At 35.2% G+C, this 21,375-nt stretch overlaps 1 protein-coding gene across 1 annotated transcript in view; it reads right to left on the bottom strand.

Moving 5' to 3' along the window:
* Positions 1-21,375, bottom strand: part of Apoltp (Apolipoprotein lipid transfer particle) — a 335,784-nt gene that overhangs the window by 162,416 nt on the left and 151,993 nt on the right. The window contains exons 21-29 of the mRNA XM_083117428.1: positions 17,986-18,127; positions 17,487-17,660; positions 16,431-16,726; positions 11,006-11,246; positions 10,023-10,168; positions 8,411-8,596; positions 6,068-6,237; positions 3,884-4,098; positions 1,619-1,784 (exon numbers count right to left, since the gene is read on the bottom strand). Coding sequence (XP_082973554.1) covers positions 1,619-1,784; positions 3,884-4,098; positions 6,068-6,237; positions 8,411-8,596; positions 10,023-10,168; positions 11,006-11,246; positions 16,431-16,726; positions 17,487-17,660; positions 17,986-18,127 — 1,736 coding nt within the window. The remainder of the gene's footprint in view (positions 1-1,618; positions 1,785-3,883; positions 4,099-6,067; positions 6,238-8,410; positions 8,597-10,022; positions 10,169-11,005; positions 11,247-16,430; positions 16,727-17,486; positions 17,661-17,985; positions 18,128-21,375) is intronic.

The raw sequence follows: 21,375 nt of genomic DNA, 5'->3' as shown, positions 1-21,375 counted from the left end.
ATTAGGACAATTAGTACATATGAACATGTCTGGAAGATGATCACAATATTTTAGTTAAACAGTCACACCTAACCATGATTTAGAATATTCACTTCACATGTAAAGATAACAATGAGAAGAGAAACTCAACAGTAATTGGCTGTTGGGTAGGGAAAGTGAAGCAAGTATTGACTAATGATGTACCAAGATTTTTTTCTTAATAAAAAATCATAACAATTATAGCATAAATTGTACATACCATGGTACAATTGAGTAATATACAGGGTGTCCGGGCTAGAGGTATACAAAAATAACTGCTCATAACACCAAAACTGCTCCTTGTATTGTCTCGTGGTGAAGCTAAGTCGATAGACCATCAATTCCAGATTTCAGTAGTCCACTTGTACGATCATTCATGCTGTTGAGTCACACATGTGCAGAAACTGGCTGGCTATCAAGATCCCCAGATCTGACACCATTAGACTTTTTTTTGCATGCGGCTTCATTAAAGATGTTGTGTACAAGAGAAAAGTTCACGATTTGCGTGATTTGAGTCAGAGTATCGTTGCGCTAATAACTCCTCAAATGATGGTCAACACTTGGCACAAGCTTGAGTACCATTTGGATATCTGTCGAGCTACAAATTGTGCCCACATTGAAGTGTACCAGCGTACATAAAAACTTTCTGAATTACTTTGTACAAAACTGGGACAAGAAAGTTAATAACCTTTACAGATGCTTAAAAATTTGTGTGTATTTTTGTATACCTCTAACCTGGACACCCTGTATATATTAACCCTAATAACTATCTACAAATCATCCCCAAGCAAGGAAGTGGTAAATTCCAATAGCCATTTATTGTTGTAGAGTTCTAGATGAACATAGATCAACATTTCCTACATTATAGGTAATTTGTCTACAACAAATTTAAAATTTCTTTCTTCTCCTTTCTTTCTTTATCCAAAAACCTATTTTTAGTGCACTACTACAAAAATTTTGATTTTTCCAGAAAAACAAGAAATTTCCCTGACATTTCCATAACTTTCCAGAAAAAAATAAATTCCCTGACTTGTCCAGGATTTCTAGATTTCACAGACTGGTAGACACACCGACATGGAGAGACAGAGACCAACCCCAGATTTTGTTGAAGGTCAAAATTTGTTTTTCAGTCCACCCTGACAGGCTAAGTGGGAATGGACATGCAATTTAAAGCGGGATTCAAACCTCTGTGTAATGCAATTCCACTGAGGATCAAACCAACCAGGGTCATTTGCGTGCCAAGTGAGTATTTGTTAGGTAGTCTACATATGTCAATAGTATACGAGTAACCAAAAGGTGGGGGATTTCAATTGTTCTCGCTCATGGACAGACAAATTATTTGTTGACAAGTTTCTATGGTCAGCAGAGTTCCTCTTCATAGCCCTAATTTCTGAGATACTAATAGCTGATATTGGCAGCAGGATTGACAAATATTTGCACTTGTAGTTTAAGGGTTCGACTAGTATCTTAAAACAATTATATAACCTTCGTAAGTAGATACTTCAGATTTTGAACTAATTACAACCTCAATAAACCATTGTACTGCTTACTTCAAAACAAATACATGCATTTCTTACTTTTGTTGGAAATCTTAGCTTACCCTGCAGAAAATGACGTCTTTTTCCAATTCTGGAAAGGCGTTATTAATTCAATATTTGTTCTCCATGATATGTCATGATCTCCTTCATCATAAATAAAGTTGCATTGTATTCCAACAACATCTTCTGGACTCCACTCAATACTAGCAGAAGATTTGTAGTTAATACCTACAAAGAAAGATTTTTGTTGTATATTCTGATGATAAATGTGTATTATGGAAAAGCGAAGTCCACCTACCACTAAAAAAATGCTATATGCAATAAAAATAAAAAGGAAAACAATTTAACGTTATTCGTATTGAATTTTTCTTATTTTGTGCTACTTCAAGCCAGTGGTGGCTGGTGGTCTGGGTCTATGGGTGTGCACCTTGGCCTCGCATCTAGAAGGAGTGTTGTTACCCAATTATTCCAAGCCCTTTCTGCTAATCGTATTAGCAATCCAAGTTATGGCATACCTTTCACTGATAATGAGACGATATCAGAGTTATATTTTATTAAAATTTATAAAAATAAGGTTTATTATTCAAAATACCCCAGTGATTTCTTTAATAGATTACGAGAGAAGATGTGTTGTTTGGCCTCTTTAGTGACCTGTAGAAAATTCAGCATCCGATGACCTGACAAAATCACTCAACGCTATACCGATAAATTACTATGGTTTGTAAGGGATAATAATATCGCCAATATTTTCTGTAATTACTGTGTATTAATAATGTATATTATCTTTCTTCAATGTAAATATGTCCCATCAGAAACCCAAGTTTAATGCCACATAAACATTTCATCGTACGCCTAAGTTAATTACCATTTTTAATGTACTTATTCACTTTAGTCATTGTAATGAGGATCCTCAAAACCCTAATCAAATGCAACTAGTTCTTGCCAGCACCTTTACAAAAATTATGTCAAGTGTGTGACATAATAGTACAAGTTACATTATCTGGATTGATGGTTCTGTGACAAAAGTACAAGATTAAACTCTAATTATTTAAAACTTTCGTTGAACTTCCAAATACTTGTACAAGTCATAGTGGCTAAATGACACCAATTCCTCTACGACATTATGAATGTTTTAAATTCAAACCACTGACATTTTTTTAAAATTATTTTTTCAGCACCTGTATCAACGTATTCCACTTATTGCATCTGGCCTTGCATCCTTGAATACACTCATCTCTACATGCCACCCCCTCTCCCCTACTGTTCCCACCCTTCCCCCATTCGGATTTCGATGCTATGCTCAGAACCACGAGAGGTGAGAGAGATCGAAATTTCATTTCTGAAAAAAAAAAAAAAAGTCTCTCAATTTGCAATGATGCATGAGTTGTTCTCGACTCCCATCACATGGCAAGGAATGGAAAGATTGCAACACTACATGATGAACAGGGAAGAGTGCATGCCCATAGCTACTATGTCTCAATTCTTGGTGCGAGGCGAGTCTGAGAACCCACTGATCCAAGCTATAAAAAGAGCCTTTCTGCTTCTTCTATCCGCCGTCGAACACAGCGCCACTTTGGTATACACCTGTGTGCACTTACTTGCTAATTGTGTTCATGCCCATTCGACGTGAGTTACTCAGGTAGAAAAGCTGATGTAAGGAAGTAAATGGAAGGTGATGTGGCCCGGGAACATTTGATGTTTTGAAGGGATGGCATTCAATGAATAAATATAATAAACATTAATTACATTACACATTTATTTGGGTGTGCACATGCATGTGCTCGAATAGGCATCAGCCGCTACTGATTCAGGCTAATTGCAATATTGTTGATGAATGATGATTTGATTAAACTCATGAAGTGACACTTGCAGTGTGTCCACGCAAGGACTCATACCAGGTATAATCAGTGGCAAGATCTTGAGTCTAGCACTGAACATGCTCAGTCAACTAGGCAACAACAATATAATAGGTTTGAAAAACAATTATATGTATAAACTAAATTCATGAATAAATTACAATAATATTCCTTGTTAAAGTGGAAATATTTCAACAGTGATCAAGATAAAATAATAGCATTTTGTGGCACAAAGCATATTTTTTTTAAATGTACGGAGTGTGTTATTTAAGTAAATGTTGACAGTGTATATTCTAGGCAGGCTTTCCCCACTTTGTGTCTTCATTGCATGGTGGAATGCATGTAAATAAGCTAAGCTGTAACAATTTAAGTGTGAACTTCTCCTAACTTCTGAAAATTTATTGTAATAACATTTACTCAGTGAACATTATGAATATAAGAATATATTATAAGTAACTAAAATCGATGTACCTTGCAATCCTCCATGAAAGCCTCCTTTAATCGTACGTCCTGGATAAGAAAGCAGCAAATTTCCACTGTAATTCAAAGGAGCAGGATGGTATAGGGAAACCATGGCTCCAAACTTTTGACCAGGATCTCTATTAGCATCCCATTTTATTTCAAACCCTGCCTCTTTTCTTTCAACTTCATTAGCTCCTTTTAAAGCAATATAAATATCTCTGTACCTAGAAAAGAAAGATTTAGAATGTTTGTATATATTGTTATTTTATGTCACTTTTCTCCAACTTTTAGCTAAATGTGATGATTTCAATGAGTGATTAGATGAAATTGATGAAATAACACTCACAAAGAACACCTGACTTGAACCTGGGAACCTTTATGGTTAGAGCGAAAGTAGACCACTTGTCAATCTTAACCACTGAGCAGGCGAAAATAAAGATTTAGCTATATTTTTCAGACACAGCATTACCTACCATGATCAATGAAAGTATCATATATCTTTGTTCCACAAATGTGTAATTTATGCAATTAGCAGTGACGTGCACTGAGGAGTAGCTAGTCTAGCAGAGATGGATCAATCAATCTCACATCTCGAATTATATTCAAATCACAATATTTATTGTCTTGTTAAAGCCACCACAGATCATACGCAACACCTTCTCTTCCACGCTCTTCTCGTCCATCGGTGTTCTCCGCGGGCAAAGCTGGCTGGATACCCTAGCTCGCTCTTCTTCCGCCAGACCAGTTTCCAGGTAGGAACGGCCGGCCCAAGGAAAAGGAAGATTTCTACCTCTACCTCCCTTGCCCCCTCGCGCCCCGCTGCAATGGTTGAAAGCCCAGGCTTTCAGGTCCCCCAGTCTATCTCCTATAGGACATATAGGGGATTGGTTCCTCATAGATTTTTTGTAAATCCTCTAAAGAACTCAGGGTAAAATTTTCTACAGTACGTATGTTCTCTGTATTTACACAACCTTTTATACGTTGTACAATATGTGTGTATGTACGTATAATATGGGATGTAGTTTTATTATTTATGAAATAGGAACGTGTTATGTGCAGACAATAATGTTATGCTTCTTTCTTTTTTTCTTTTTCAAATATGGAATATATAATGATTAAATTACAAATATGTGCTCAGGCTCTCTCTGACTCTCGTTTTAGTAGTGTTTTATTTAAATATACTACTCTTGGTCTCTAACAGTCATAAGTACGGATGTATTTATTTGGGCAAGAGAACGCGTGTTCATATTGTTGTTGGTTTGGTTTATTTTACTTCGCTTTTCTGCCACATTTGGTTATCGCAAAAATGAGGATTGAGTGATAATATGATGAAATTGGTTAAGGGACCTCATATGAACAATCCAGGCCAGGATTCGAACCCGTGATGAGTGCGCATTCTTGTCCTATGTGTTGCAGTGAATAATGAAATAATTTGGAATAAAAAATGTATCTCAGAACTCAAAAAGTCAAATGAATATCATTGAAGAAACTACAAAAAAGTGTGTTGTGTTTTGTTACCTGTCACCAAATCAACCAAGCGTGGGGAAGTTGTTATCACAGCATGCTACGACACCAGGATTTCCGGGTTCAAACCCCGACCCAGGCATTGCGTTCCCTGTGCTCGTCCCTTCATCAATTTCATGGTATCTTCGCAATTAACCAAATGTGACAAAAAAAGCGACGCTAAGTAACAAAAATGAAATCAAATCATTGATTGATTGCTCAATTTGGTTTATTTTACTTCGCTTTTCCGCCACCTTTGGTACGACAAAATTGATGAAGGGACACACACAAAGAACACAAATGGCCAATCCGAGATTCGAACCCAGGATCTCTGGCTTAGAGTCAAATCAAATAGTTTTTTTATTTTCGAATGTGGGTGGGGGTTACGTGTACTTTTTTCTAGTACTCATTCATAATTTTGCAACCTTTTTCTGTTATTGACATTCTTCTTTTTTGTAGGAATACTGGCCGTAAAGGGCCAACCCCCCCCCCTTGAGCATGCCACTGACTGCTACCCCAAGTGTCGACGTCACCGCACGTCACTGGCAATTAGAATGAAATGAAGTCACAAGTATCACATAAAATTATGCTGAAAGACACTGACATCAGTGGACATAATTTTAAAACCAAAATTAAAAATAAAACAACTGTGACAACAGCTTTTTTTGAAAAAGAAGTAACTGTGCTTACTTATCTATATGTAGCTCCAATATTATCTGCTTCAATTCATTTAAGTGAATTGATGATGTTAGTGAATATACACTGTTTTTATTTCGAAATTCCACATGCGTCACCATCTCTCTCTCAGTCAAAGTTTCATGCTTCAACATTATGGAGTATTTACTATCTATGTATTCTGTCTATGGGAAGAAAAAATATCTTTATTAAGAAACTATTTACATATATTATAATACAAGACATAGTAGACAATTTTGAACAAAATAATAATTTGTAGGGATAAACTGATTTTGTATTTATAACCTATTGTGACAAGCTTAAGAACCTCTCATGAGCAGACTTGGAACAGACTGAAGTAATGAAGCAAGAAACATGTATTGAAATACTGATCCCATTAAAATTAACAACTACCACATTTCTGCCTGTGCACATATGTAAGATTTATCATGTGCAGCGAGTAATAAATTGAAAATAATGCAGGATCAGGAATATCAGTGGAAAGCAAAGAACACCTGATATAAATATAGAAGAGGACTTTAGTGCCCTTGTGTTCTTAATATGTAGTTATATGATCAGGTTTTTAAACACCTCACTACCACGAATGTTTTCTTAAAACAGAAGCCCTGAGGAAGATGCAGGACATTTGTACAATATTACGGTCTCATGAACAGAAATAAAAAGAAACAAATTTAGAGAGCTGAAACCATAGCAGATACATATAATTTTTATTATGTACATGTAAAGCATGAATTGAAAGAAATCATTTATCTTTTACTACAATTGTTCACATTCCATTAAATAAATTCATAACTAACCAATTGAAATACATAAAATTTAATTTCAACTTTATTTCATGTTTCTGAATGGCACCAAAATTGTTTTTTTGAGACATAACACATTCAGAGTATGATTTTGATACCATTCATGAGATCAATAATGTAAAAATTAGACAATGTGTTTCATGAAATTGTTTCACATTTATTCATTTTTATATTCAGTATTTGATTTTCTACTAACATTTGATTATTATTCCTTTTCAACAGATAACAAAGAAAATGATAACTTTGGTTAATGAGAAAAATTAGTTGAAAAAAATGTAGTCTCTTTAAAATATATATGTAGGGTGAAGTGCCCAAATTTCGGATAGTTGCCTAATTTTGGATACCTCAATATTTCACCCCAGAACAGTAGCACCAAAGTGTAGATTATGCAAACTGACACGTTTCTTTGTTTAACAGTTGCATCCTTGTGCCTGACCTTGAAAGTTGCATTTTTACATTGTGGCTGTAGTTTTGGACTTTTCATGAGTTTTGTTATAATATTTCACACTTCAAACTTAAGGCTTACAACAAAAAGGTTAGTATTTACCTGCTTCTTTACAAACTTGATATAATCTTAAGAAATTTATGAACTCTTAACTACCTAGTTTTAATCACTTTATTGCAGGGATCGAACAGACAGAATGCCATATTAAATACACAACTGGGTTGCCTAATTTCGGATACAAAATTTGACCATCCAAATTGTGCACTCTTTCTAAATACTCCTTTCCACAAGGAACTAGTAGAAAGTAGCAACAAAGCATTCAATGCAGGAGAGATAATTTTACAGAAGAGAAGATCGCCGAAGCAAAAAGAAACTAGAAGTCCCCCAAAAAATCATGAAAAATCAAGACAAAATCCATCATTATGGATGCAACTTCAAATGAGGGAAGTGGTGGTGGAGAATCTATTCATAGACTATGAAGATGGATGTGGCAGATGAGAAGTGCATCTATTGTTCCGTTCCCTACTGAGAGGATACATCTGGAGAAGAGACTGGGTAAGATGTGTGAAGTGCTTAAGATGGGTTCACAAGATATGTGCAGGAGCAGAGGAAAATGGGTGGAAGACTTTCAAATGTGAATACTGTCGGTGAAGGAAGTAAAATAGATCTCCTATTTTCCAATATGCATATGCACATAATAACTTTATATATATTCATTTGAGATCAGTTTGTAAGTCTATTTTTGTTTGTATTGAAAATTGAAATTTTAAATGAGAAACCCTGTCTGATATTAGGAAATACCCTATCTGAAATTAGGCAACCTATCTTTCACACCCAAAATTTGCATACAAATAATTATTTCAAAAAATTTCACAAATACTATCATTTAAAATTAAGTATCCAAAATTTGGTTACCTTCCCCTACGTAAATGTGTGGTTGAGTGGGGGTACATATTTCAACTACCAATAAATAGATGGTTACAATTGTCAGTATATTTGCTGTAATGAACACCAGGAGATAATTCTGGTGAATTTGATACCAAATCATACACCTAAACAAGTGAAATTTAACAAGAAAAAGTGATATACCTGAAATTCAAGTTTTATTTCCTTATCATTCCTGAATATTTTTGCAGAAACAGCAATGTCCTCAAACATGTTCGATCTCAGCAATAGTTTTAAGCTACGATTAAAAAGTTTTCCTGATGACCTATTGTGATATGATCCTTGCACTGAGAATGTGTCTCCACTAAACCATGTTCCAGACAATTCTATCTGCATAACAAAATATTCTGTTAGTGATACAATTCAACTATTATAAAGAAAAATATAGTAATAATTTGTGCATTGGAAATTATTGTGTCAATGCCACTACTAAAATGACATAATTTCAAACATTACAATTAAATGTCTCAATATATTAATAAATAATGTGAAGAAAGTTTACACCACAACAACCAAGAAAGATATGAAACTTACTTTATATATAATATGAACTACACTTTATGAAAGATGAACTGAATTAAATATGAATGATCAACACTGAAGGAACATCTTGTAATTGGATTATTTCATAGGAGACTTAATGTCTCTATATAATCTTAATTAAAATCCTATATTATCTGAGTTAAGGAGACTATCAAAAGTATTTACTTCTATGAATTGCACATACATGATAGAAGGTGTAGATAATGAATGTGCCTATTAGGATAGAAAGGATAAAATAAATGCAAAGTTTCCAAACCAAAATTGGGATTCTATTTACAATATAGCATTAAATTGTACTTTTCTACATGAATTTAAATCCAACAGGTGTTTGCCTTTCATTGAGAAATTTTATTTTACTCTCCACTCAAAATTTAAAACAAAGTCGCAGTTTTATGATAATTTTATTAGCTTTCTTGTGGATGTTAAAATTTGTGCATGCATGTGAATTTCAAATGTGAAAGGAAAAGTACTAACTACGTAATATTTAAATGGTAACTTTAAAGAAAAGTTACAAAATGTTTCAGTGTATTATTTGAATGAATACTAATATCTGGACATGAAGAGTGAAAAGAGTGTTACACAAAGTTACTGTGTACCTTCGTTTGGCACACTCAGTTGATGTACTATGCAGAAATATCAACAAAATGTGCAGACTCTACGAAGAATCTAACCTGAATCTTTGCCACACATGCAAACACACGAAGTTATTGTGATATCCACAGGACAGGAGACATCTCTTGCACCAAAATGTATTTTAAGTTTAAAAGAAGATGATTGATACAGGATTATTACAACTAATATGAGAGATAACTAAATTAGTCATGGAAAATGCATTAAAATTGGTAGAGATATAAGCAGTTTGAACAGTTCCATAGCCCCAAGGAGCTTCAGTAGTACAGAACATAAAATGCCTTTTGTAAATAGTCCATCTTTTTAGGGTGATAGCTTAATAGTAATAATGTATACATTATTACAATGTAAAGAAACATAATGAATGATTCAGTTCCTTACACATTTTACTTACAAGAACTTGCTCTTCCACAGCTGGGTACACAGAGTTCAGATTTTTGCTCATCGTTATTGCATTTTGCAATATTTACATTACTCTACATGTGGTTTTCATGGAAATTTAGCATTAGTTTTGGTTTCAGAATTATACTTGACAATGAGGAAGTAAAATATAGTATTTCAAGAAAATATATCTTATACTAACATCATACTCCTTTGGTGCCTTTTCATGTAATCTTCCTGCCAAGAAAAATGGGTTCATGGATGGTAAACTGATATTCAATTTTCCCTCAAGGTATAACAAACTTCCTCTTGGAATTTCCAAAGAAACTGTAGCTCTGATATCTTTTCCTGTAAGTAAAACAACCATAATTTTTTAAAAAAAAACGCATCTCAAACTTAAACTGCAATATATAGCTACACAAAATGAGAAACCAAAGGACTTCATTGTTTCATTTTTACAGAATTTTGATGTTTCAAAATATTTCATAATTGCTCCTGATTATGTCAAACAGACTATCACGCGTTCTTCCTAATGATAGATTTGTTTCATTGCTAATATACTTTGTTATCTTGATATGACAACTACAACCTTCATTGAGTAATGTTTGATTTTCAATGTCTTATTGAGTAACAATAATAGACACCACATTTATCATCATCATTCTTATCAGGAGAATGTGATCATGTTTTGGTTATAATTAATGCAAAATGAAGAGTAAAATTACTACAGTTTAACACCATATATTGTCCTAAATAACAAGCTTTAAATTTCAAAATGAACAAAGAAATTAAACATATTGTGAAACCCTGATTTTATGTGCCCAGAATTTACATTTTCCCGCATTATACATTCAGTCTTGATGGTTCCAAAATAGTAAAATGTCATAAAAGTTTCCTCGATTTTACATTTTCCCACATTTCACGTTTTTTTAGCTTGGTCTCCTGAAAAAAGTAAAATCGAGGTTCCACTACATATAATATCTATTTGTTCCACATTAATAACCAAGTATCTTGCAAGATTTTAGGCAGCAAAAAAAAAATGATATGATTCACCACTTTTTATCTCTCTTTGATAACAAATCAAGTGACATGAAACATACAAAATATGTGCTAATTTTAGCAAGTATCAGTACAACAATGCATCATAAAGAATGCCACATATGCATGCCAAAGTTTTAATCATACCTGGTGAATACCTTAGTAGTAATTCTGAATTTCTTGACGACCCCATTACATGATGATTGAATCCAAACTTTAAGTCTATATTACTTATTGGTTTTGTTATGTGAACAGTAGTGTTCATTTTGCTGCCTTCATATGTTTTCCAGTATGTAAATACTTGCAATATAGTCAGTTTATGCGCATCATCATCCAAGTCAGGGTTTGAGTTAATTTCTATCTTGCTTTCAATATGTCCTTGAGCACGCTGAAATTTAAAATAATAATAATACACTTATGCACCTTTCTAAATATTAATACAGAATTATATTCTACAATTAGCATATAATTAATTCAAATATGAAAAGATACATTGTGCAGAAAAGTACATAGTCTTGCCTGCAAATACATTGAGAAACACAAGACACTACACAGGAGAAAACAAAGAAGCTACAAAGGGGATCTCTTCCCCATCATCAGGATGAGAGAGGAATGATGAAAGATAAAAATGCACAAACTCTGTACATATATGATTTCTCAGATGTGGAAGCTGCTACATCCCAGTGTTGTAGCTGATAAAATATTTTGAGACCATAAAATTATCCCATACTGTTTTGTATTTTTTTAGTGTAAGAAAAGCAAAAAGAAGATTATGAAGACCATTGTCATTGAAGTTATTTGCTGGTTTGAGGACTATTATATATTCCTTTACATTTTTTTTCTAGCTTGGTCCTAACATGTGCAATTAGTTGCAAACTACCAAGGTATAGTCAGGTAAGAGATGTTTAAAAAAGAAAAAAACACCACAGCCTATTTTTCTCAGGCTTGGATTTTGATTGGGTTCTTTGTCTAGCCAATGTACTTTCTTTGGCAGCTGCAGATTAAACTATAAATTACACAGCTCATTAAACATTATCTCTCTATATATACACAGTGTGTTTCAAAAGTCACACAACCCAAATTTTGAAAATTTATATCACAAAAACCGTAAGAGATATTTACATCGGGTTTGCTGCATTATAAAGCCTCATCCTTCGAGATATTTTTTAATGCTTAACATTATCAATTTATTTCATACAGAAAATTAAATAAATTAATAACTGGCAGAAGGCAGCGTTCAATTTTTTCCAGAAATGCACTTTTGAATGAGAAAACTATATAAGAAATTATCAGAGTCTCACAATTAGACGTCTGATGACTGATGTCATGTCAGTCTGTCATTTGTGACCAATAACACTGGGTAACAGGCAAAAAATCGTCCAGGGTTTCTCAGCTAAATTAGACTAATTTTGATGCCCTGAGTCCGAAAATGACCTTGGTTTTGCTCAATCAGGTCAACCTTTTGAGCTACAGCAGGGGTCGAAGTGTCCTATATTTTTTAATTACTTTCACACCACTTAATTTATATATATATTTTATAATATTATAATATAATATTTTTTAATTACTTTCACACCACTTAATTTATATATATATATTATAATAATATAATATTATTTATTACTTTCAGATGGCTTCGGCGCGACGTTCATGCAGGAATAATCCTGACGTTTTCTGCTACATCTGCGGAGAATACACGCTATCAGCGGACAGGAAGAACATCACAAGATTCGTGAAGCACGCATACCAGGCGTACTTTAAAGTCAAGCTAGGTGACCAAGATAAGTCCTGGGCACCGCACACGGTGTGCAAGACGTGCGTGGAATACCTCAGGCGGTGGACTAAGGGCGCCAAAACTTCACTGAAGTTTGGGATTCCGATGGTTTGGAGGGAGCCGCTTGACCATGCATCGGATTGTTACTTCTGCGCCATCAATACTACTGGCATCAACCGGAAGAATCGGCACATCCTCCAGTACCCCGACCTTCCATCTGCCTGCCGTCCAGTTGCTCACTGCGAAGAAATACCTGTACCAGCGTTCCCACAGCTTCCTCACACCGACGATGAGGCCACCACTTCAGACGACGTAGGAGATACAGAACAGGAGTATGAAACACAAGATGGTCCGCAGCCCTTTTCACAATGTGAGCTGAATGATCTGGTTCGGGATCTCAGCTTGTCGAAGACTTCCTCCGAGCTGTTGGCCTCCAGACTCAAAGAGAAAAATTTACTTGGCGAGGACGCGCGTATCACTTTCTTCCGTAGAAGGCATGAGGAGTACATGGGCTACTTCTGCCAGGAGGAAGACCTCGTGTACTGCCGAGATGTCGCCGGACTTCTTCATAAACTCGGCACTCCTACATACGATCCGACAGATTGGCGACTCTTCATTGACAGCTGCAAGCGCTCTTTGAAGTGTGTGCTCCTCCACAACGGGAACCAGTTCGCCTCAATCCCTCTTGCGCACTCCACAACTCTCAAAGAGAAATATGAAGCAGTGAAGTATGTGCTTGACAAAATCCAATATAAGCAGCACCAATGGATGATCTGCGTCGACTTCAAGATGGTGAACTTTCTACTAGGTCAGCAGTCCGGGTTCACGAAGTACCCATGCTTTATATGTATGTGGGACAGTCGAGACAGAGTCCAGCACTATGTAAAGAAAGAGTGGCCGGCGCGAGAGCAGTTAGTACCTGGGGCGAGAAACATCATAAACGAACCTCTTGTTGACCGGGAGAAGATATTGATCCCACCGCTACACATGAAGCTTGGGTTAATGAAACAGTTCACACGCGCTCTGGACAAGGATGGGAGGTGCTTCAACTACATGTGCCGAGCATTTCCTCGACTGACCATTGAGAAGCTCAAGGCCGGCATTTTTGATGGCCCACAGATACGGCAGCTCATACAGGACACTGAGTTCCAAAACTCCATGAACACGCTTGAGTGCGCCGCCTGGAAATCGTTTGTGCAGGTGGTGAACAACTTCCTGGGGAACACGAAGGCACCAAACCACGCCACACTCATCAGCAGCATGATAGAGGCCTTCCAAAAACTCGGGTGTTTGATGAGTATAAAGATGCACTTCCTGTTCTCACACATGGACTGGTTTCCTGAAAACCTTGGGGCGATGAGCGACGAGCAGGGAGAAAGGTTCCATCAGGACATGCGCCAAATGGAGGAGAGGTACCAGGGGAGGTGGGACGCAGTCATGCTGGTGGACTACTGCTGGTCGCTGAAGAGAGACAACCCAGCAGCTGCTCACACACGGAAATCGAAGAAACGCCGATATCTGCCTTGAACTCTGAACTTTTGTGTCATGTAACGCTCATTCTTATTATATTATGATTATGCTTATCAAATTTAATGTAGTAAATAAATAATGAATTAATTTGGATACGTTGACTTTTATTTCTTGAGGGAATCGGAAAAAATTGTCAGGGGTTTATCAGCAGAAATTAGATTTTCTTACGAAAAACAGATTTTTTTGAAATTTCTGTAGAAAAAAATCCTGACCTGATTGAGCAAAACCAAGGTCATTTTCGGACTCAGGGCATCAAAATTAGTCTAATTCAGCTGAAAAACCCTAGACGATTTTCCAAATATTTTTTTTTGTTGCCCAGTGTAATGATCATGTGCAGCATTTGATTGATTTATGACTGGCGATTTTATGGGTTGAGTGAAAAAGTGCTATATTTGGGACATATCTTCGTAGCTGGCAACACTAGCAGGTCGAAATTTTGTCAACAGATATAAATTTTCAAAGTTTGGGTTTGCGCAACTTTTGAAACACACTGTATTTTATAGACAATGGATTCTTTCTACTTAACTTCATTTTCTTCCTTCAGAGTTGTTATGTGACATTGTAAACTTGTGTTCAAGGAGTCTGGATACTTTTGGGGGATTTCTTTTACATGCAGCTAACAATCTCTCTTTTAGTTCAGTGCTTTCACCACTCTCACCTGCTTTACATTTCCTAAGTCTTCATCCTATAATATCCAGTTCATATCCATTCAATGTAGCTAAATTTTTACATGCCTGGTTTCATTGTTGAAAACGTCCTAGATATTGCATATTTTGTGTGCATACTAAACAAAGTTTAAAGTTTATTTCTTTGGGGGAAGAGCAGATAGGAAGAAGGACAGCTAGATTTTTAGTTTTAAAAAAAATGTTTTAAGTCTGCTTTATGCTCAGTTCGGCTAATTAGGATTGGGCCTACAGTTTGAAGTTGGATCTGAACCACTGTGCAATGTACCACTACCAGGGATTGAAGTCAGGACCCTTGTATACATTGTACCTAGGTGTATATATCACTATGCTATTAGGGAGGCCTGGTTTGATTTTTGGTGAATAAACTTATTTCCTGTGATAAGCTTCCTGAATATTTTGGTTTGAAATATATGTTTTCAGTTTCCACATAATCTGAAATCATTTTTAGTTCCTGACAAGTTTTAGTACTTAGTTTTTTTCTTATACTGATGATGGGGATAAGATATCCCCAAACACTGACAGCCCTTTGTAGCCTTTTTTCAAGCTGTGTGTTCTTTCTCATTTGCTTCTTGAGTTTAACACAGGAAAGATTACTACATTAAAAATTCAGCTGGAAAATACATCACATGTTAGTTTTCATTATGTTTCTATCTCCCAGTTAAGCTAGCTAGTGTTTTAACTTTTCATGTCAGAATAAAACATTGAGAGAAAAATTGAAATATTTTATGTAAATAATATCGTTCATGAAAAAGAGGGAAAGCTAAAGAATATGTGGTGGAGCAACTACAATCGGTTACACAGAGTAAAAAAAAAATATGAAGATAAGAATAAATTTAACAGGAACATTTTTATTAGCGACACATATTAATTAAAATCAAATTTTGATGAAAATTACATGCAATGTTCAGAACCAGAGCTCCTAGTCAGATCTGCTCATTGTCTGGGTGGTTGCATATGGACTCATTTTGCATTGCTTTCCTTACAGGACTCAAACCCAGAATCTTTGGTAGTGAGATACTGAGTTGGACACCAAAGTGTACAGGGTGGTTTTGGTTTGTATCTCTCCATATTTAAGATAATCAAATATGATCGATCTTCTCCCTAGACCAGAAAATGCCTTGTGTGAACACCTCATGTTATAACTGTCAAATACAGGCATATGATGTGCATGTGTGCACATGGACATGAAAATAAATCTTTTATTTATTATTTATTACTTGATATACTCTCAAAGTTTCATTTTCTTATGTCTTATATTATTTAACTCACTCAAGCATAAGAATTGTATTGTACATTATTTGAAATTATGAAGTGTAAAATCATATAGCAATTGTTAATGAGCTTTTCCTCAAGTGCTACTTTATATAAAAAATTAGGGGTTATGTTATTTTTCCTTGACATTAACTTTAGTTAGTTTGCTCAATACAAATCAGAACAAATTAAAAATTTTGATACAAAATTAAATATATAATTGACTTGTGATTCTCAAACTAGTTTAACTTAAATAAGCATGTCAACAATGTCTAAACATTTCAGTTAGTATATTGTATTGATTACAAAACAACATAAAATACTAACATACTTGGTACTTCAAAGATCCAATGAAGTTCAGCTGTGGATAAGCTGATGATTCCAACTGAAGATTGCCATGAGATTGAGCCAGTGATTTTGAATTTTGGTTGCTTAGTTTGGTTTCCAGTTTTACAGTTTCTACCTGCTGGGATTTTCCAACTGTGTATTCCATCCTTATATTAGTCGCTATGGAGGCATCAGTCTTCCTCACGTAGCCATCAATTTTAGTTGATATTTTCTTTGAACTAAAATCCAAGTTAACATCATACTGAGACACTCCTTTCTTATCTGCCCACTTGAGAGTTCCTAAATTCAAGAACAAAATCATAAACATAAATGCAGTGGAACTGCAAAAAAGAAACACTGATGTATGAACACTATCAAGCTATTGTAGATGGTTTATGTATAGCAGAATTTCTGAAATGCCAGTCCTGTTCATAACTTACAAACATATTATTATTAATATTATTATTAGTTGTGATAATATTATTAACTTATTGACATGTAATCACAATTTGTTAATTTTTGTTTTCTATACTAACTTTATTATTTGAAAATATTGCAAATACATCCTTTTCCACTCCAATTTACACCTCACTTTGCCTTTTAGTAACTCAACAGCATTTAGCAGGCAATTTTTAATAGTTTTGAACACTTCTCGGCCATGTAAATAATCAAATTTGTACAAATTGCAAAAGACAATTATATTTCACTATGAAAGATAACTTAATAAGGAAATGAGGTAAATGTTGACATAAAATATATTTTATATTTTACACAGAATTCGTTCATCCTAAAGTGCCTAGTACTCAAACTTGTGCAATTGTGTACATTTTCCTTACTGGGCCTCTTGAAACTCCATACTTTCTTTGTTAACATTTAAGCACTTCTGTGCCATCAACTCTGTTAGCAGACTTTTTATACCCCCCCCCCCCACTTTTCTTAGAAAAGTTATTTAGTATGGCATGTTTTATTCAGAAATGTCTCAAATATACTTTCTCTCTAAAGATTCTACCACAAACAAAATTTCTTAAATTATGTGTACTAAATAATTAGTAGTTATTACCTGAAAGTTCTGCAAGTTTATCATTATTGATAGCCAAATATAATCTTGGTTGATATGTGAAACCATGTTTAGTCTCTGTTCTTTTCAATCGCACTTGAGCATCTAGTCGCTTTTGGCCATTGATATCAAGTCCAAGTTCCAAATTCTTCTCACTCTCTGTGTTTTTAAATTTTCCTATTATAGAAAATAAGATATTCATATAATTCAATGATATTCATTAAAAAAAAAAGTAATAGTACACTTTGTAATTTTTTAGAAATAATATACTGGTTGGATTAATTTAAGAATATGTAGTTTTCTGATGATTCTGATAGATTCTCTGCAATATCAGTAACACAACAGTAAATATCTCATTCTATTTATTTTTATATGAAAGCTCTAATTTTGAAACAATAAATCATGTAGGTCAGTGAAATTATATACTTGCACAGAATGGACAGAACACTAGCAAAAGTGTGAGAAAGAAGTTTCCATGCATAATTACAGGTCATTAACTTACCTTTTGCCTCAAATCTGCTTTGTGGAGATTGAAGTGATATTGTCAAATCCTGGCTTTGTTTATGCACATCTAATTTGGCACTGAGTTCACGTTTTACATCTGATCCTGGAGTATCAAATGTAAGGCTTATAAGGGATCTATCCTGTTAAAATACAATGTGCTGTGAATATTTAGAACTTTTCCTAATAGTGATCAACAGTTTAATGGCACATCAGTCACAGATTTGGTATTATGACAATAGCCTGAACAAAAGTTTATACTTCTATATTTTTCATGATGTGTAGTACTAATTATATAAAAATGATAACTGACAAAATAAAAGTTGGAGAGAAACTTCTATAGCATATCAACATTAATTAGAGAACTTTGCACAACAATAAATTAGCTTGAAAATATACATTAAATATAATATTTTTAAGCTAATCACTTGAAATTGTCTTTCAAGGTGTATCAATTTTCTCCTCCAAACCATATAATGCTTCCATACCCAAAGTGTAAGTAAAATGGATGAAGCTACTTTCAACACTGATAGTTCACATAATTAAGATGAAACAAATGTTAATACATATTTGTCTTAATAACATAAGTTTACAGGGATGTGGGCATGATAAAGTACAGTCAGCAAGAAACAAATGTTGTGATAGGAACTAGGGGTAAATTATTATAAAAATGTGCATGGGGGTAGATGACAAATGACTAGGTTAGCACAACCCCAGTCAATATTTCAAAGATTCCTTTCTCTCACAATTTTAATAAAAAATACTGTAAGTATGTTTTAGTGGTATTACTAATTCCTTTCAAATTATGGTTGTATAAACTAGTGATTGAATGATTGATTTGGTTTATTTTACTTTGCTTCTCTACCACTTTTTGCTAATTGAGAAGATGAGGATGAGTGATGATATGATGAAACTGACACTGGACACTCACAGAGAACACCCATGCCCAGGATGGGATTCGAACCTGGGAACCCTGGAGTCATAGCATGCTGGGCTAACCACTCCACAATGGAGGTTGGCTGCATAAACTTCTGAATAACAAAATATTAAAAAATACATTTTTTCATGCCAAAAGATCGATGATGCATGAAACCAAACTTTAAGGTAGACGGATACATGACATTACAATTAGCAACAGTACGAAATACTTTAAGTAAAAAATACTACTTGAAGGAGATTTTTATCATGCAATGTATTAAAAGTAAATAAATTATAATATAACATTTAGTGAACATTTTATTCCTGCTATTGTCAGATTTTGATTAAGGGAAATTTTAATTTAAAAAAAAAAAAATAGTTCTAATCATGATTCAGTATAGTTAATAATTTAGCCTGTCCAACAACTTTGGAAGTTGAAGCTCCATATGATTTTTTCCTGGTCATTTTATTTGAAGTTCATTTGTTAGTTGTTCCTTTGGTACTTGAGAGGTTTGATCAAATTCTACTCTCATGCCAATTGAAGTTTTGTGAAGAATCAAACCACACTATGACAAATTCTGACATCCTAGTCACACTTTCTACCAATTCATTTTCATCAACAACCTATATCATGCAACTTTTGCAGTAACTTCAACTGCATAATTATGCCCACAAAACTAAATATCCACGGGATGAAACTTTAAAAGTGGCAACACTGCTGTAGAGATGTCATGTAATGGAACATAGAAAAGTGCTTATACCACACACTAGGTACCTACCTACCTACGAGCAGATGGACTCTCCTTTCCCACATCATGTGCATGTGCAGTGATGAGAAGAACATTACCTGGCAGTCTAATGTACAGAGTGGTCACAAGGTGGGCATACCCCTCTTTATTTTTAACACTACGATGGTTATGATTTTATGTTTGATATGGACACATGCCTGATGGTTTAAGAGTCTGGAACATTCATATGGAAACCAACATTTTCATAGCACAGCCAAATTCTGTGTCATGTTCTGGCACACTTTGCATTGAAAGTGTGTCATTACCTGAATAGGACCTTTCCAGGTGGTGGATTGGAAGAGGTTCTGAAGATTACCCAGCTGTAGCCTGGCCTCTAAGAAGTCCTGACCTCACCTGTGGGGGTTCATCAATGACAGAGTCAGAAATATTCAATATTGCAGAACTCGAGAGTTGTGATGCTTCATGTATGTGGCCTTAGATTATCTCTGCAAAACTTCTGCCAGAACATGGTGCAGCACTCAGCTGTGCAATGAAAATGACAGTCTCCAAACCAATGTCCTGTACTCTTAAACCATCAGGTATGTGTGCATATCAAGCACTCAAATAAATACCATTGTAGTGCCTAAAATAAAGGGGGTAACGTGCACTTTGTGACCCCTCTGTAGTGTTGTTGTATCATCACCATGTTTACGAAACAATAAAAGCAAAGTTGGATAAAGATTGAATGTGCCAGAGGTCGTACAGCGTGACAGTGTTATCAAGGTCTGCAACAGGCTTGCAGGGAATCAGCATTGCCTTAGAGACAGTGATGAGGTGGGTACAAACCTTCATAAGGACACCAAAATGTGGCTGACATGCCTCGACCAGGTGGTCCTAGTGTCAGTGACAAAGAAGTGCAAGCTGTTGCCGAGTTACTGGATATGGATAGATGCCATACAATTCATGAGTTAGCTCAAGTGTCAGGATTAGCACATACGACTGTGCTGTACATTCTGAAGGAATGTCTGGGCATGCAAAAATTGCATCATGATGGGTTCTGCATGAGTTGACGGAAATGCAGAAATGGCTGCGATACAACGGTGTTCGTACCCACTTGGAGCACTACGAGCTCCAAGGAGAAGCTTTCTTATGTTGTATCATTACTATGGATGAGACATGGGCTAAATCGATGAGCCACAATTAAAATGCCAATCAAACAAGTAACATCATTATGGGTCTCCACAAAAATCAACATTTTGTCTAACCTTCAGCAATGTAAAAGTGATTTTCATGTATGACTGAGATGGCATTTTCCTAATGCATAGCATACCCTGAGGGCAAACCATGAATGTGTAGTATTGCTGTTAATTTTTGGAACATCCTGTGGCTTGCATTGAGAAAGAAGTGACAACACTTGCTGCAGAAGCCACCTATCATTTTATAGAATAATGCTCAGGTGCATGCAGCACAAGTTGTGGCCAATTTGTTCCAGAACTTGGGCCGAGATGTGCTCTACCATCTGCCACACTTCTTAGACTTGAGCCCCTGTGACTGACTTGATTTCTAAGATGAAGAAACAGCTTCATGACCCAGTAGACCACTCCATTCACACTACCAACTTTACAGGTGTTGTTACAGGTGTCCTACACCTTCCACATCATTGGCAATGGATTGTACACAACACTAGTGACTACATCGAAGGACAGTAAAACTTTCAAATGTATCTATTTTGTATCACTTGTAAA

Source organism: Lepisma saccharinum, chromosome 2, assembly GCF_977018435.1.
Source record: "Lepisma saccharinum chromosome 2, izLepSacc3.1, whole genome shotgun sequence".
Lineage (NCBI taxonomy): Eukaryota > Metazoa > Arthropoda > Insecta > Zygentoma > Lepismatidae > Lepisma > Lepisma saccharinum.
The sequence above is the reverse complement of the archived record's forward strand: the minus strand, read 5'-3'. Positions and strand labels throughout refer to the sequence as shown.